Source organism: Motacilla alba, chromosome 5 (assembly GCF_015832195.1).
Source record: "Motacilla alba alba isolate MOTALB_02 chromosome 5, Motacilla_alba_V1.0_pri, whole genome shotgun sequence".
NCBI lineage: Eukaryota > Metazoa > Chordata > Aves > Passeriformes > Motacillidae > Motacilla > Motacilla alba.
The window spans coordinates 27,402,450-27,418,649 of NC_052020.1; the positions used below are offsets into that span (position 1 = coordinate 27,402,450).

At 38.5% G+C, this 16,200-nt stretch overlaps 1 protein-coding gene across 8 annotated transcripts in view; it reads right to left on the reverse strand.

The window, feature by feature from the left end:
* Positions 1-689: 689 nt before the first annotated feature.
* SIPA1L1 (signal induced proliferation associated 1 like 1) overlaps positions 690-16,200 on the reverse strand; it is a 202,886-nt gene continuing 187,375 nt past the window's right edge. For 7 of the 8 annotated variants that reach the window (XM_038138448.1, XM_038138447.1, XM_038138444.1 and 4 more), the window contains 7 exons: positions 12,641-12,880; positions 11,397-11,562; positions 9,383-9,626; positions 6,392-6,538; positions 4,117-4,231; positions 3,552-3,633; positions 690-2,794 (listed from right to left, as the gene is read on the reverse strand). In XM_038138448.1, the coding sequence (XP_037994376.1) occupies positions 2,651-2,794; positions 3,552-3,633; positions 4,117-4,231; positions 6,392-6,538; positions 9,383-9,626; positions 11,397-11,562; positions 12,641-12,880 (1,138 nt within the window). In that variant the 3' untranslated portion in view covers positions 690-2,650. The remainder of the gene's footprint in view (positions 2,795-3,551; positions 3,634-4,116; positions 4,232-6,391; positions 6,539-9,382; positions 9,627-11,396; positions 11,563-12,640; positions 12,881-16,200) is intronic. The other variant, XM_038138451.1, reaches the window with a different exon arrangement.

A 16,200-nucleotide genomic window follows, 5' to 3' on the forward strand; every position in this document is an offset into this window, starting at 1 on the left:
TTCTCTTGGTTCGGTAACTTCACTGCTAGAAAGTGATGAATTTTCTTTCCCCATATGCCTTGTGGGGATTTATTCAGTGAACTGGAAGACACTTTCCCGCAGACTGACCTAGTTCCACATTTTTGAGCTGTGTGGAATGCTGATCCAGTGGGCCAAAAACACATCTGTTCAAAACACTTCCAAGGTCATTTCCCAAGTGAAAGATGGAGATCTGGAAAACAAAACAAACACATTATTTACCTCTCCCTCCCAAACCTAAAACCTGATGTTGCAGGTTTGGCTCTGGGATGCTGAAGTTCTGTGTGTCCTTGGGCAGATGAGCTAGGACAGTTTGGTTTTCACCTAAATTAGATTCAGTCCAAGTCAGTTCTAAAATACTGATAAATTTTTTTAAAACCCACTGTCTCCCCTTTACATCACTCTGGTGAAGCCCAGAGCAACTGTTAAAGGTAGCAAACCCTTGTAAATGGGGGAAGAAGATATATTTGTGCAATAATACAAGTAAAAAGCCAAGGGATGAAGTGTTTTTTACTTACCAAGTAGTGGCCTTCAAAAGGATAAAAATTAGGATTCTAATAGAGAATGGAATTCCTGTATCAATAAGTACTGAGAAAAGTGGTACATGAAGAAAGCAGGAAGAAATGGACACTCTGGAAAGTCTTAACAAATCCAACAAAATCAGAAAATGGTTTAGAAGAACCTTTAAAATGAGTTTTATTGTCAGAATTTTACAAGTAGCCTTCAGTGGCATCATACAAGAAGAACTCTGTTGCAAAACTCTAATAAATAGTCTGCCCCAAGTCCCAAAATATTTTTTGAAATAAAATAAAACCAAACTTAAAAATAAAAGAGAATAAAAGCAAGACTTCAGGATGCTCAGAGATGTTAGCAATATTTCCCATTTACAAATAATATCAGGCATTATATAAATCTCCTTCATACAAGTCATTAAAAAACCCAAGACATTCTAAACCTTTACAAAAGCACTCCAGAAATAGTTCCAAAGAGATCCATTTCCATGACAAAACATTAGAGAAGAACTCCATGGGGATTAGCATCACAAATGAAGTTTGAGGTTGAAGTGTAGTGTGTACTTGTGTGCAGCAAGATTAAAGATCGTGAAAAAGGGATTTGAAGAGAGCATGGAAGTCTTTGACAAGACTGTGCCGGTGATTTTAATCTGTTTATTTGAGAATGTGATAAAGGGGAGAGTGAGAGGATGCTCTCAAAATTAACCCCCAAATACACTGCACTTTATGGAAGGCAATATTTACTAAGGTAGTAACTATACCCTCAGAAGGGAGTAGAAAAGGTTTCTCAGCACACTGCACAGTTCAATGCCCGTGCAACCATGGTGCTTAAAAGCTGTATTTTGACACCTAAAAGGTATTTTCTGTAGAGGTAACACGTTGTGGCAAGTTAGCTGTTCCTTCAAAGAACAAGAAATCAACTTTGCTGGCATGAAGCAGTTTGGGAAATCTCGTGATTTTCACTGGGGACTTAGGATTTCAGAGCTCCAATCCTGTCCCAGTGCTTTGAAAAATACACTTCTCTAATTCCCCTTTACATATTCCTTTATCTTCCATAGTAAAGGATTTATAAGATCTGTCATGCAACAAAACACAACTTGAATAAACTTTTCTCAAACCTGCTGTGATTTGAGAAAACAAGGGAAACAGAATGGGAGGGCAGGTACACAGTGATAATTTGTGTGGTTTTTCATGGTGACATTTCAGGGGGGAGAAAAAAAAAATCTCTTTACAACTTCAGCTTAAGTCTCCTGCCTGTATGCAAGCACCAGAGTCCCCTGGAAGGGCCGGGTGCTGTACTTAACTGAGCACTGTTGCTGGATTGCTTTTATGTCTCAGCCTGCCTGATGTGGTATGAACCGCAGCATGCCTAGTTTTGCTGTTTGTAAAGGGACTTGCAGCCATTGTTTCCACAGGAAACAAAGGCCACCAGAAATGCTAATGCAATCGATGTGTGATAATATGCCTGACCCATGGCTCACCTCTCTAGTCTCTCTCTAAGCTGTGATGCTGGTTGTACTGTACCATACACTATGGACACTCTCTGCAATGTATGGGAAAGGTAGCACTAGTAACCAAGCGCAAACTGCTAAGGAGACACCTAAAACATTGCATTACATCCCCTTGTCTGTGGCATACTTCAGAAAACAATGTTAGAAGAGCAGTAAAGTAAACATTTCTTTCTAATTTCCTAGATGTCATAATATTTGCCAAAGCTGCAAGGAAAAGCAGATTACCTGAAACAGAGAGAAAGGAGTTAATGGAAACAGAGGCAGATGGAACAGCAAGCCTGATCCTGGCCTCCAAATCATTTTGTACATAACAGATAAAGAGACAATGTGCAAAAAATAGACATTCACATTTTAGCAGTTAAACTTTTATTTTTTTTATTTTACCTTTTTAAAATTATTTACTTTGTTTTTTTCTACAAAAGGCAGACATTGATTGTTGATCTGCAATTGTTCTGAGTGCGCGCAGAGATGCAAAAAAGGGTTATTGGAGGATGAAGAACAGGGAATTGCTCTGACTATACTTTCACATGTCATAATTAAGGTGGCATTAAAGCTTAAGTCCCAGTAATAATATTCATAACAGATAGTTTCCTTCCCCGTACACCGTTCTCAGTTCATGTCAATTGTGTTGAAAACCCATTCGGTGAATTTCTTCAGCTTTTCAGTTGCATTCTGGGATTCCTCCTGTAACCTCAAGTTGTCTTCCCGCAAATGTTGCACTTCAGCCTGAAGGCTGGCCTTGTCCTCTTTTTCCTTAGGCACAAGGAAAAATACGGATCTTAGTGGAAATTTCAGGTCATGCTTCCTATCTATCTAGAGCAGCAGGAATCTCTTAAGAGAGCATAAGTCTTGTTCTTTTTAAGGATTTTATGTGCAGTTACACACGGGTTTATATCCAAGGGACAATAGTGATGTTTCCTTGCCCATATTTTGATTGCATTAACAGGATTTCTTTGTATTAGATCCCAATACAGAAGCTGACTCCCCAGGTGGTCAAACAAAATTGGCCATGAGCTGTTCTGTATGTACAAGTGCTGATGGTTAATTAAGTAAAGGGCAGGGAATCTTCCTGCAAACACTTTCCCAGCTAAGAGACTTCATCTCACCACTGCAGATCCTTCTTGGACCTAGTAGGCATTAAAACAATACAGGAAGTTTCCACCACAGAAATTATAGGTTTAGATAACACTGCCAACTTTTCATCAGCAGGATACATTTTTATGGACTAACTTCAAGCCTTTTGCAGTGTCACCTGAATTAGGAGTGGAGGTACTGTGAATCACCCTCCTAATTTAAGCAGAGGAATCAAACGCCTACAAATTCAGACACCCCATCCCAGCCATGCATAATTAGAAGCCTGAGAAAAGTAGCAAAGAAATGTCTTTTTCTCATACCAGGATGAGACTGTCACAGGCTCAGGCATGGCAAAGCAGGATTACACAGTTATTAGCACCACCAAGCACCAACTAAAGACGTGTCTTATAAATCCTGCTGTAGATGAAATGCTTACCTTCCTTAAATCTTCTTGCAGCATCTTCAGCAAACCTTCCAGTTGGTCCACTTTAGAGGCGAGAGTTGGAGGGGATTCTTTACTGTTGAAAGCAGGAAACAAGAATAGGTATTGATATGATTTACTGTCTTCACAGGGCGTAGCTAGAAGCTTTGTCTGTACCAAGTGCCTTTATGAAGGTATGCATTTGTGTGCACCAAGAGGTCAAAAAATGAACATAATAAAGAGTACATGGAACATGCAGCACATTAAACAACAGAGCAAGTTTAACTCATGATTACTTGGGGTCATCCATCACTTGACTTCTTTCTACTTGACCTCACTGTATATGCCTTGAATTACCATTGCTTTGGACAGTTTCGTGAACATCTCAGACAAGAAAAAACCTGCAAAAAGATTCAACTGGACTTACAATTCTTTTATTTTCACTTCCCAATTCCATCTTCATGAGAACTTGTCAAGAGTTACTGCATGAAGCCTGGAGATGGCTTCCAAACGAAGACATCTCTACTTTTTCCCTTGGTTTATAGCTGGGAAAGCCTGCACATCTGGTGTATTTACTTACCCTGTATAAGGCTTTATCTGTGCAGTAAGCTGGTCCTCAGCCTGATCACCGCTGGAAGCAGCGCTCACAGGTCTGTGATTTTCATCAGCAGCAGCAAAGAATGAAGCTCGCTGAACTGAGAAGGCAAATATACAGAGAAAAACAATGGCAGCAGTAATGATTATTTGCTCATGCACAGCACAACAGCTACACTGCAGCATCTCTGCAATTTCAGTCTGTTTCAAGCAACGTAAAGTGATGATATACCAAAGTCCACTTGATGGAAGCAAACTGGCAGTGCAAGTGTTTGCACCAGCTTTGCCACTGTACTGGAGTCAGAAAGTACTGGCTCTGGCACAAGCAGCACTGTGCAGATCTTCCTGGGTACGACTGCATGATACCACCCAATAACTTAGCAGCTGTATTTAGCTTCTTTCCCTCCATAAAGAATGCCTTTATCTTGAGGAAAGAAAAGTTCACTGTGTGCAATTTGACCAATATCATTTTTCAGAACCTGAAATTTTTTCCTTATGTCTTGTAAATCATTTTCAGATTGAAACATGAAACCTCATTCCTGCCTTGCGTGGATTTCTTATCCTGTAACTGTTCAAATGTTCTTACATGTCTCTAAAACACTGTCACATGGTGTGACAAACAGCAGTATAAAGACTTTAGCTTAATAAATTAACCTCAGCATCTGTTGGGCCCTCACTGGAAAAAGAAGAGTATTGTCTTTTTCTGTTTGGCAAATTTTTATACTACAGGTTGGTGTAGCTCAGGGATTCAGGCAGTTTTTCTTTCAGCTGGTACAAATACCACAATTTGTAACTTCAGGAGCTTGTGCTGAGGACACCAATCAATGGTGTAGAGGAGGTGTTCAGGATCACAAATCAGAATTTAGGCTCCTTGGTATGTGTCAATCTCTATGGGCACTTGTCAGAGACTAGAGACTGGGATTATACTGAGAACAGATAACCAAACACCAATGGAATTACACTGAGATCCCTCTCCAAGTCAAATTTGAATGTATTTTTATAGCAGTGAGATGAAGCTGTGAGCTAACACATGACTCCAGCTTTTCTTCATCTGAGCTGTCAGTTTGCTATCTTGACCACAGTGACAGTGTTCACACTTCTGAAGACAACACAAGGGAGTCTGGGGCCTACCAAGTGAGGGATTCAGGTTAATGAGGACAGTCAAATAAATCTCACCCAAACCCAGGGGATCCTTTCAAGAGAAACTGCCAACCACAGGGAAATGTGTTAAAACCTGAGTTTCACGCATATGTGGTGATGAAAAAACCATCACTACAAATTCATCTCCTCTTGAGGACCTTGTCTTACATTGAATACTCTTCCCAAAACTGCACAGCAGAAATTTGAGCCTAGCTGCTCCGACAACTCCAGTGGCAACAGAGCAGAGGACACAAGTACATCTTGAACACTCAGAGACACTCACTGTCCTAATGATACCTAAGGCTACTACCAGAGAACAGCCAAGAAATCAAATGACTCCACGGACTTCTCCAACCATGCTGAATAAGGTCTAAATGATTCAAGATAAGTGAAAAAACACTTCCATGAAGGTGGGACAGCCTTTATGCAGATATTAGGAATAGGCACTTCTGTTTCACACACCTAGGAGACTTTTCCATTGGATTCTAGTAACATAAATTCCCTTTTGTCTAAACTGCATTTTAACTTTTAAGTTCAAATGTATCTAGACAGTTTACAGTTCTCTTCAGCTTACCAAGTGCCATGGAGATGGAAAATGCCACAGGATGAAACAACACTTACATGCAAATCTACGTCTAGGGGGTATGCAGAGGCAATGACAAACTATTTACCAACAAGGTGCATTTCCCAAATTATCTTGTAGCAAACTTCAGCTGCACTAGATGTTCTTCTCATTAGTGCAGTGAGCAAGCAATCTTTAGTGTGCTTTTCCCCTACTATATGACTTCATTTTTGCACTTTTGTGCCTTTCCCAGACCAGCTGCCTGCAACTGTTTTAGGTGAAATGAAAAGTGACCAGTTTCACAAAGATTTGGCCAAGCCATACCACCGAGGAATTCCAGTAAGAAGAAATGGTATCTGAGTATTACATACGAAGTTTCAGTCTCTTGACACTTGAGTCAGTATTTTAAATGAGCTTAAGCTTCAGACTAAGTAGAAAATTAAGAACAAAAAACCTAAAAGTCAAGATTAAAATAAACCCAAACACACACAAAACCCACACTCCTTAACGAAGCATGCACAAAGACCAGCTTCCTAAGTGCTGTATTCTGAAAACTTACCTTCAAAAGCTTTGGCAGCATCTACCAAGTTTGACCAGTCCAGATCAGAGGCAGAATCAGGCAATGGCATAAGACCAGGGTCTGGCATGGGCTGCCGTCTTTGCTCCTGGATATCTGTGAGGGAGCTGTCTGAGGCAGAAAACTCTCCTGGAGCAATGCAGAATAGATTATAAACTCCATAAAAATACCTGAAAATTCCTTTCTTAAAATATTGTATACCCTATTCTTAACATTTCTGGCACAGCACTTTTCAAAATCAACCAAAATTCAGAAGAATGTTTGATCAACTGCAGTTCACCAGATACAGCCCTTCAAAAAGCTGTTTTCTAAAGCCAACACATTCAGCTCCTTTCTAACTTGTCTTAATCTTTTCAGCTCAGTGCCTCAAAAAACCCAAAAAACCCCAAAAACCAACGCAAAACTGAGGTTTTTTCCTTCCTCTTTACAATCTTGTAAACCAATGGGAGCCGAATTAGGCTACCAAGATGAATCAGAACAAGAAAATCCTTAAAATTACTTCCAGAGCATTGCAGATCTCTCAGCAGTTCAGTGAAACTTTCAGATTTTTACTAAAAAATAGCCACACCCATCTGTAAGCTGTTACATGGCTCACTATGGGAAAAAAGCATTGGCAAGCTTGAAAGAAGGATTCAAAATCCCTGTAATCTTTGTGCAAATTTTAAAACAACAAAAGTGAAACACTTAGATTTTTACCACTAATTAGGGGAAGACCAAACTGTCAGCCAAGAATTATCTACTTTATTTCAGTTTACTGGCTGGACAATCAAAAAATGTGCAATGCCTGGTCACATGTGTGAGCTCAGAAGCAGCAACAACTTCTTTGCATCCTGTCAGAGGGCATGAGAAAGGAAGTTTGAAAACCTTGTAGGCAGTATTAGAAGAGAGAGATGTAGGGCTGAGAAGATGGACTGGGCACTTGGGAAGAAGCTGCTGAGAAGATTAAAGAGTCTTCTTGGATCATACAGAACAGAAAGACAGTGTGACAGGCAGGATACAATCCCAAAATGCCTGGGATTGTGTTGTTTATTTCCCCTTCCCCTCCTGCCCTTTTTTTTTTTTTTGATAGTCTAATAACTATGTAACTTCAATAATTAAAATAATTCATAAAAACTTCAGCTAAATCATATTGCTGCCTGGGGAACAGTGACACTGCATTCACTTCTTTGCCCAGAAATCTTTTTTTTTTGTGTGTGTCTGTGTGTATTTACTTTTTGTAAATGTATTTTGTTACATTCAATATTATTAACACTGAGGATTCTTGTCTTAGCCCTCAAAAGAGTTATTTTGGAGTTTGTTAACATGAAAATATTTCCAATTAGCGCAAAGATACATGCAATTAGATGAAAACCTAACTATTTGAAAAGTTACCTGTTTTAAAAATGTGAATTGGATTGTTAAGGCAGATGAACAAATACAAGCATTGCTAGCTCAACATCTTTCCTCTAAAAAAATGCATGTGCTCTGGAATCTTTGAATTTAAAGAATTTTGAATAACTGGAAGCAAACAAATACTTGTGGTACTAAATATCTAGCTTATTTAATCTTTTTCTCAGCGAAGTGTGTGTGGGAAGACAATTTGTGTGCCAATCAAATAGCTGGTCCTTTTATCATGCAGCTCCTACGTTATATAGAAAATGGAAAATCTTGTTTTATTGACAGAGGTAGAAAGGTTATGTGCTAGGAGGAGTTATCAGTTTAGGGTGGAAGACAACATGATAACAAAAGAAGGTTTTGTAGTTTTCTTTTAGGAAAATACAGCATTTAAATAAAAAGAGACAAAGTGCTGCTTTCCACTTGTACTCTGGTGGCATCATTAATCTTCTGACTCCAAGCCCTCAGAAACCAAATCCTCCATCCAGTTACAAGCATAACCAAGTCTACAAAGTTATTTTAGTGCATATAAAAAATAGAAATGAAAAGAGCTCAGTTTCCTAATTCTTATGCAAGTAACACATTATACAGACACAACAGCTCAGGAGAATGTCAGGTTCAACACTGAAAACTGATGCCTGGTGATCACAGTCAGATGAAAAGAATTTAAAATAGATTTCTTCATCAGCCTTCACTGTCAAATGTATCCTGTGTAGCTAAATACAGACTGTGCTTAGGGCCCACTACAGTGAGTTAAATCTATTGATAGCCTTGCATTTTCCTCTTGAAACATACTAAAACATGAATAAATCAGAGCAGATATGTACTCCTTCAGAAAACACGGCAGAATCCGACCCTGAGATCTACCTCTATTTCTGGAAAAAACACTCAGTTACGAAGTACAGTGGGAACCTGTGAAAATTCCATTTCTCACTGTGACATTCACGTGCAGCAACACACAACCCATCAAATAATCATACTGAGACTTTTTCAGTAAACTAATGGGACAAAGCTGAGTGTCTTCTTGACAGCACTTTACAAATAACTTTTTCTGGTTAACTGTGTGACTTAAATAAGTAATTCATGTGCTGCAAAATAAATAAGGTAAGAGAATTAATTTAAAAACAATTGAACAGTTGGCACAATAAAAGCTGTATCTGCTGTAGCTGTGTATCTAAATGTCCACTACTATTTACCCCTTCTGTATCATTTTCCTAATCATATTTTGTTCCCGTAATCCCACAATAAGGAACTGACGCCTGAAGTTCTCTCTGGTGGATAACCAGGCATACATTATTTGTCCATTGGTCCAACTGATCTAGGTGACTCTTGAAAGAAATGACAGAAACTTGCAGCCAGTGAGGCAAATTTCTGTGCTCCCTCTTCAAGGCAAATGCATGACCAGTCATGCCATCTTACACTCACTGAAGTGAAGGGAAAAAAAATTTCTGTCCTTTTTTACATTTTCAGTGATGTGACTGGACTCTCCTCATCTGAGCAAAATCAAGATGGAACTACCAATTGCTGTAACAAACATTTTCCCCCAAGATCATTCACAAAGGATTCCTCTGGAAGTTGAAAAATGGGAAATCCACTTACCGTGTAGTGATTTCATTCCCAAAGTATAGGATGGTCTCCGTAACGGCAGCGACTTTGGGAGAGAAGGGTAGGTGCTGGTGAAGAGAACATCATTTGGCATGGCTTGGTCCAAGAGCGAGGCCCGTGAGGTGAAGAAGTGGTCCCTCTGACCACTGTAAATACTCTCATCTGACAAAGTCCTTTGCAAGGCACGCCTTGTGGTAGGAGTGCTGGGAAAGGGAGACTGACAGGACAGAGTGTGTGACTATACATTCATAAACACAAATAAAAAGAAATGAGAAAAAAAATCATCAATAAAGAAACTTTTGAAATAATTTTTAAAAACTTTTTTTAAGTAAGAAACCAAGTGTTTACATAGCATTTTTTCAGAGTGGACAGGAAAAAGAACTGAAGGAATTTGCTTTTAAGGAGGTTATAAGTAGGTAACATACATAGATTTTTTTAGCCTATCTCACATTTTTACTCTTAAACACCCTTTGAACTTGTCCTGAAGTGGAAATCTCAGGAAGTCCTTGCTGACTTTAGAGCTGATATGTAGCAGAGAAATGGATACACAAAGAGTCTGAATGCTGCACAAACCAGAGCTCCCCCATTGCACAGGATTGGCTGCCTTCCTGCAGGCACCGCACCAGCAAATGCCAACTAATTAGAAGTCTCCTGTTACTGAACAACAAGGAACACCCACCACTGCTGTGGGTCTTCAGAAGTATTTGAATCAAAAGCACGCTCATGAATAAGAGAGCTTGTGTCTTACCTCCACCATCAGCCCAGCTTCCTCCATGCTCCATACAGGAGAAAGCAGTGCTGGGGTAGCCAGGAGTTTTGCACTCTCAGGCCAGTGCCAGAGAGCTGCTATCATGACCATTACAACCAGCAGAGCCTCTGATTTTCATGAAGCCTGTAGCAACATAGCTGTCTCTAAGGCATAACATTTCTTAACAGTTTGGTTGAAATTTGGTCAAAAATTCTTATGCTGTAAGACTTCTGTAAAATGAAATCTAATTCATACAGCGGACCGAATGTAGGTTACATTTAAAATGCCATTTTACTTTTAAGATGCAATTTATTGGTGTGACAGAATGTTTTTAACTTGCTGAAATTTATCAAAAGTGCGATCAGGAATAAAGATCAGGGTAAGAATTTATTCATTAACCCCACAGCAGAAAAACAGCAAACTTGGGAAGATATATTGGAATGAGAACAATTCTCTTGCTCAAAACAACCAACAGGAGGTGTTCGCATCACCCATGTCCCAGTTCCCCTCAGAACTACCACAAACCTAAGAAAATGTCATCTTGCCAATAACAAAGTTTTTTTTACCTCTGGCCTCAAATGCATCATCTTAAATAATCTGTGCATGGAAGCCACACTTACAAGCTTTAACAAACCACTTCAGGTTTTTACTAGCAAAAAATGAAGTTACAGCTCTCTCTTTTGCATGGTTGCTGTGGAAACAATTTGGGCTCTGGATGACAAGCACCGGCTGTACGTGAAGACTAGAAATCAAGACATTCTCTTCCAGATTATGGATTCCAAAAATTAATACATGAACTTACATGTTATTCAACGTATTTTGAAACGCATCAGGAAATGTTTCTAACTATTCTGCAAAAAATAGGCTTAAGTTTAGGGATCATTTTTGGTAACAGGATTAGTGAGGTATAAAAGTGTGCTTTTTGCAAGGAGTTTCAGTACTGTCACTAAGTCACTGTCTAGTGATGCAATCAGAAAAGAACAGTTAAAATATGTAAGACAACACTACAGGATTTTCCATAACCCAGTAGTACAAAATGTTCTTTGCAATTTGACATATTAGTCTTTTTAAATCTGCACACCAAGTTGTAATAATATCGCAGAGATTGTAATAATGAAACTTTTCACCAAATCGGTTCTCCAGTAATCAGTTACAAAGAGATTATTTTCTGTCCACGATAAGAATACAGGGAATGCCTGGCATTTTATTTTCCTCCTATAGGTGAGAATAGAAAATATCCTATCTCTCTCTTTAACATACCTTAAAATTTTTCTGGGATTCAGGTGTTGGGCTATCAAGATCTATCAATTTCTTCAGCTCTTCTTCAACAGTGGACTTGGACGCTCGTTTTGGGGACGCCCGCAGGTCTCTTGCTGACGCGCGCAGCCGAGGGTGGGCCATTTCATTGCCATCACTCTGGTGACGTCTTAAATGAAATGGAACAGACACATTCAGGTCTCAAAGCCCTGGGGCAGGAGGTATGAATGAAACAAGAATTATAACACCCTCAAGTTTTCAAAAGGAAAGAACTAAGTAGAGGGCACAGAGGATGGAAGGAGTTTCACTACTATAGCAGAGACTCACCTTAGTGTACACCCGTGGAAGCACTAAGCTTGTTTAAAAACATCAACTAGCAATACAATAAAATAATTGCAAGGTTAACGGAATACATTTTCCCAATAAGGGACTGAGTCCATTAAAATAACATGCATTCTATACAAACATAAAAACACATGTCTTCAGTAAGCCCACAAGCAGCAAATCACCAAGTTTCTTTAATATTTCAACTGGCTTTTTATAATGGAGTTATCACAAAGTTTCACCATTTCCTTTTGACAGCCAGTTATTGGTATCATCTAGAGATACTGTGTCTGACTCAGTAACAGTCAAGAAGGTTTGAATAAATTACTTTGAAATAGGCTTTCTGAACTACTTGCTTTTTGAGTCATACTTAACAATATTTTCCCTAGTAAGTTGTTTCTCAATTTCTCTTCTAAAAGAGATGCTTGCATATTGTAAAGCTGAGGTATCTTGGCTTGCTTTAAGCTTTAAGCCAGTTAGACTGGATACTGGCAGCAATTTTAACAAGGCAACGTGGAATGCCAGAGTTAATGCACAACATGCACGGTACTACTACATGGATGAGAGGTTTAAGTAAAACTCAGGCTCCACAATAAGAGGATATTTAATATTTTCTCAAATAGCATTTGGAGTCACCTTTAAGTAGCCCTGAGAAAAGATAAGCTTTAATAGGACTGAAATCTGTAGAGCTTTCTAGAAATGATAAAACCCCCAACTTTTACAAGTTAACAGGGAATGAGATTAGCCAACTATCAAATATTTAAACCATATTCCAAGAAGACTAGATTAGAGATTAAGTTCTACAGAAGATGAAGCATTGTATTAAATAGCCTTGAGCTCTTCTCTACAGAGAACTGTCACAGATCAAAATGCTTCTTTTACAATTAAAGCAAATGATCAAACGAGAAAAAAAACAGTCTTACTTTCTTGAATCCATAAACCCCACTGAGTTTATTGTCCCTTCTGGCTTTTTCCATCCAATCAGATACTTGCTAGTAGCACCCTGGCGAGGGTAGAAAGTCCTAGGACCAGACGAGGATGAAGAGGAGGAAGAGAAAGAAGGTGCGAGCTGGGGAGAAGTAGCAGAATGAAGCTCTTCCTTAGGTGAGCTTCTGGCACTGGTGAAAACGACAGGGCTGGCAGAGTGTCGTGAGCTCATGGTGCTAGAAGAAGAACATAAAGACAAAAGTTGCCTCAAATGTGTGTATACAGGCCTCGTTTAATTGATTTTACACCAGAACTTTGGGCACAAGATGTTATTCTTATCAACAGCAGATAAAGCAGCAAAACCAGTTTGCTCTTCTTAAGGGTCTACCTCCAAGTGTCATTAAAAACACCTTGCACAGTAATAGAAAAATTTTGCAAGCAACGTCTAAGGATACAATACAACCACCCTTCACAAAATGGGAAACTGTCATTAGGCAGTTAAAAAGTAATACATGAGATTTTAATTGAATTAGCAAAAAAGAACTGAAGTCCAAATTCTTGCTGGAATTCCTGCCTTTAAAAGAAAACATATTTTGAAGGAACTTAAGCAACAAGAAACATCTCTTTAGGACTCCAAAAACAACTAAAGAAGAAACTAATACAGCTCTCAAAATAGGGCTTCATAAATTTCACCTGGAAAGCATTTATTTAGCATTTGCAAGAAAAAAACACAAAAAACTTAAATTGAGAAGTTAGAGTAGGTCTCTAACATAAATCACCATTTTTCAAGACAGAAAATGGAGCTGGGAAGACCAACTGCAGCTTGTTGGGAGAAGAGAGGGGCTTCAGAAAGAAGATACTCTGTAGTTATACTGATGCTCAAATCTGATTGCTTCCTATCAGCAGGAAAATTTCAAAAACTTGCTTCCTATCAGGAGTGCTAGGCCTTAGACAATATTTACTGTAACAGCCTTAAAAGGTCAGTCATCTATAAGCACAATAACAGGAAATGGTTGTGTACAGCTTTAACACTGAAGTAGCATTATATATCTGAAGACCAGTTTTCTACCAGCTCTGTACACAACTTAGCCACATTTTCATCCCTGGATCCAACACTGCAGTGAAGGAACTTGAAACAGATGGCCCCATGGTACAGAACAGTTTCTGACTGAGAAAAATTAGCTGGAAGGCTCAATAAAGTCACTGAATAATCTCTTCCTTTGCATAGCAGAAAATTCTTCATCAGTCTTTTCATAACTTAATAAAACAATGCATTTTCACATCTATCCCTCTTACTGAAACAGAAAAAAAGAACTTAAGGTTAAATTTATGTTGCCACCTGGGAGAATAATACCACCTATATTTAGTCTTAAACAGTCAGTTATCTAATCTATGCCACTTGTCTGGATCCTGCTGTAGTAGTCAATGAAGAAATATCCCAAGGAGGTGGTTCTACTTGTCTTAAATTAGGTATCTCAGATATGCAGGGAGAATTAATGCTTTGGAGTTTCTTCTCTCTCTTCATTGAGAACAGATGGAGTCAAAAGAATCACCCTGAAATCTGTTTCATTTTCATGTGGCTCAAGTTAAGCACCACGATTCCCAGCACTGAAGTGCTGTGGGCTCGATGAACAGCCTGGGTGGACTGTAGCCTTCTACTGCAGCCTAGGGGCATCACATCGGGGGCAAGATGCACCTCTCCATTTGCATGCAAATGAAATTACAATAATAGAGATTTTGTATTAAAGAATTCTATTTCTTCCTTCCCTCCATCACTACATTTGAAAGGCCTATACAGAAGACAGCAGACTGAGAAAACACAGGAAGATATTTTCCTGTCCATCAATCCCATATATTTGGTGCTGCACAGCACAACTTTCATATTTGTAACAGATTTAAGCAAGCATAATTTATAACAAGAAAGCAGAGAAAATTAAGAGCTAAGGGAATAGGCAGTAAATTTTTCTTCATTCCCCCTTTGTCTCTTCCAATACTGAAGAAATCTACAGAGTAAACCAGCCCATCTGTAAGGTACCACTACCACAGCACAAACTGCCATTTTTACCCCCTCCTAAAAACACTCAAGAAGTTGAAAAGTCTGCCTCAGGGTAGGGAAAAAGGAGAGAGGAATGTCTGTCTACATTTCAGAATTCTTCAACCCATCAGGTATTTTTCAAGGAAGTGCTAGTTGTGACAAATCATTTGTTAATACAAACCAGTAAAAATAAATATCCAGCTCCTGGATAGGCTACTGGTGTTGATCCTTAATGTTACTGGAGAAAGAAGGCAACAGTGATGTTAATTATGCTTGACATAAAATTTATGTAAGATGCAGATGTATGTATAATATTTATTATATAACATACTATAAATACACATTGTGCATTTTAGGTATTATTTGAATATTTATTATAATACGCATAATATAATAGGAGCCAAGAGCAGCCTGGGAAATGTTAGTAAAATGAGCATACAATTTAAAATATGGTTTTCTTTAAGGGCATTGCATATTTTGAGGTGTGGTTTTTACAATATAGTATTTTTGGGAGGATATTCTGCTTCAGGACTATGCACAGAACTGTGACTATGACAGAAGCTTTTCACCCTACCAGTAAACACAGGCAGGCCAACAGGATACTGACAGGCAAAGAGACACAATTGTTAAATGAGAGCATATTTGGACAGCAAAAGGCTTTGGATACACTCTACAAAAACTAAATCAGAGCTCGAGCACTATGGTAGTGATGGGAAGTTATTAGAATATTTGACACCAGGAAGGATGCAGAGAATTCATCGTACTGCAACAGATGCCTAGAGCAGCTTAGTTTTATCTGGAAGAGATTCTGTCCTCTTTCTCAGGACACAAAGATGGTCACTACTGGTCCCTTATCTCCCACCTCAATTATTGAGACACCAAGGACTGAATTATAAAAACATTCAAATACTACATGACTATCTGCAAGAATGTCTGATGAGCCATTCATAAAAGCACTCTGCAATAAATAATATTTGAAGTACCTTAAAATAATCAGAATTAATGAAAAATATTACAAATAGTTAAATAATAAAATAAAAATATTACTTGATTACAAATAGTCAAGATTATCATTTTAATTTTGGTAAGAAGACCATAAGAAACTATATAGCTTAGGTAGAAATGAAAGTTTGATTTAATTTTTTTTTGGTAAGGAATTCATGCCATCAGCACATACTGCTTCATTTAATGACATTCAGCTATAATGATTCCGTATAATTACTGGCCTACATAATGCAGTTCTCCTGGGATGCTATGAGAAATCTGCACAATCATCAGGAAGGACTTTGGGAATGGGGGTGGAAAAGAAAAATAAAACCCAGCCAGAAGCTCTGCTATAAAAGTTAATCACTATAATTTACATGTTGCCACCAGTTCTCAGGTACAAGTTCTTTTATGCACCATTAAATGATCTGAGCAGTAATTATCACTCTTGTCTTCTACAGACACAAACACTCTAATTTGTAGTTATTTTCTTTTCTTTTGTCACTGAGATCTTTTTAGGGCCATATTCCTTTTCTT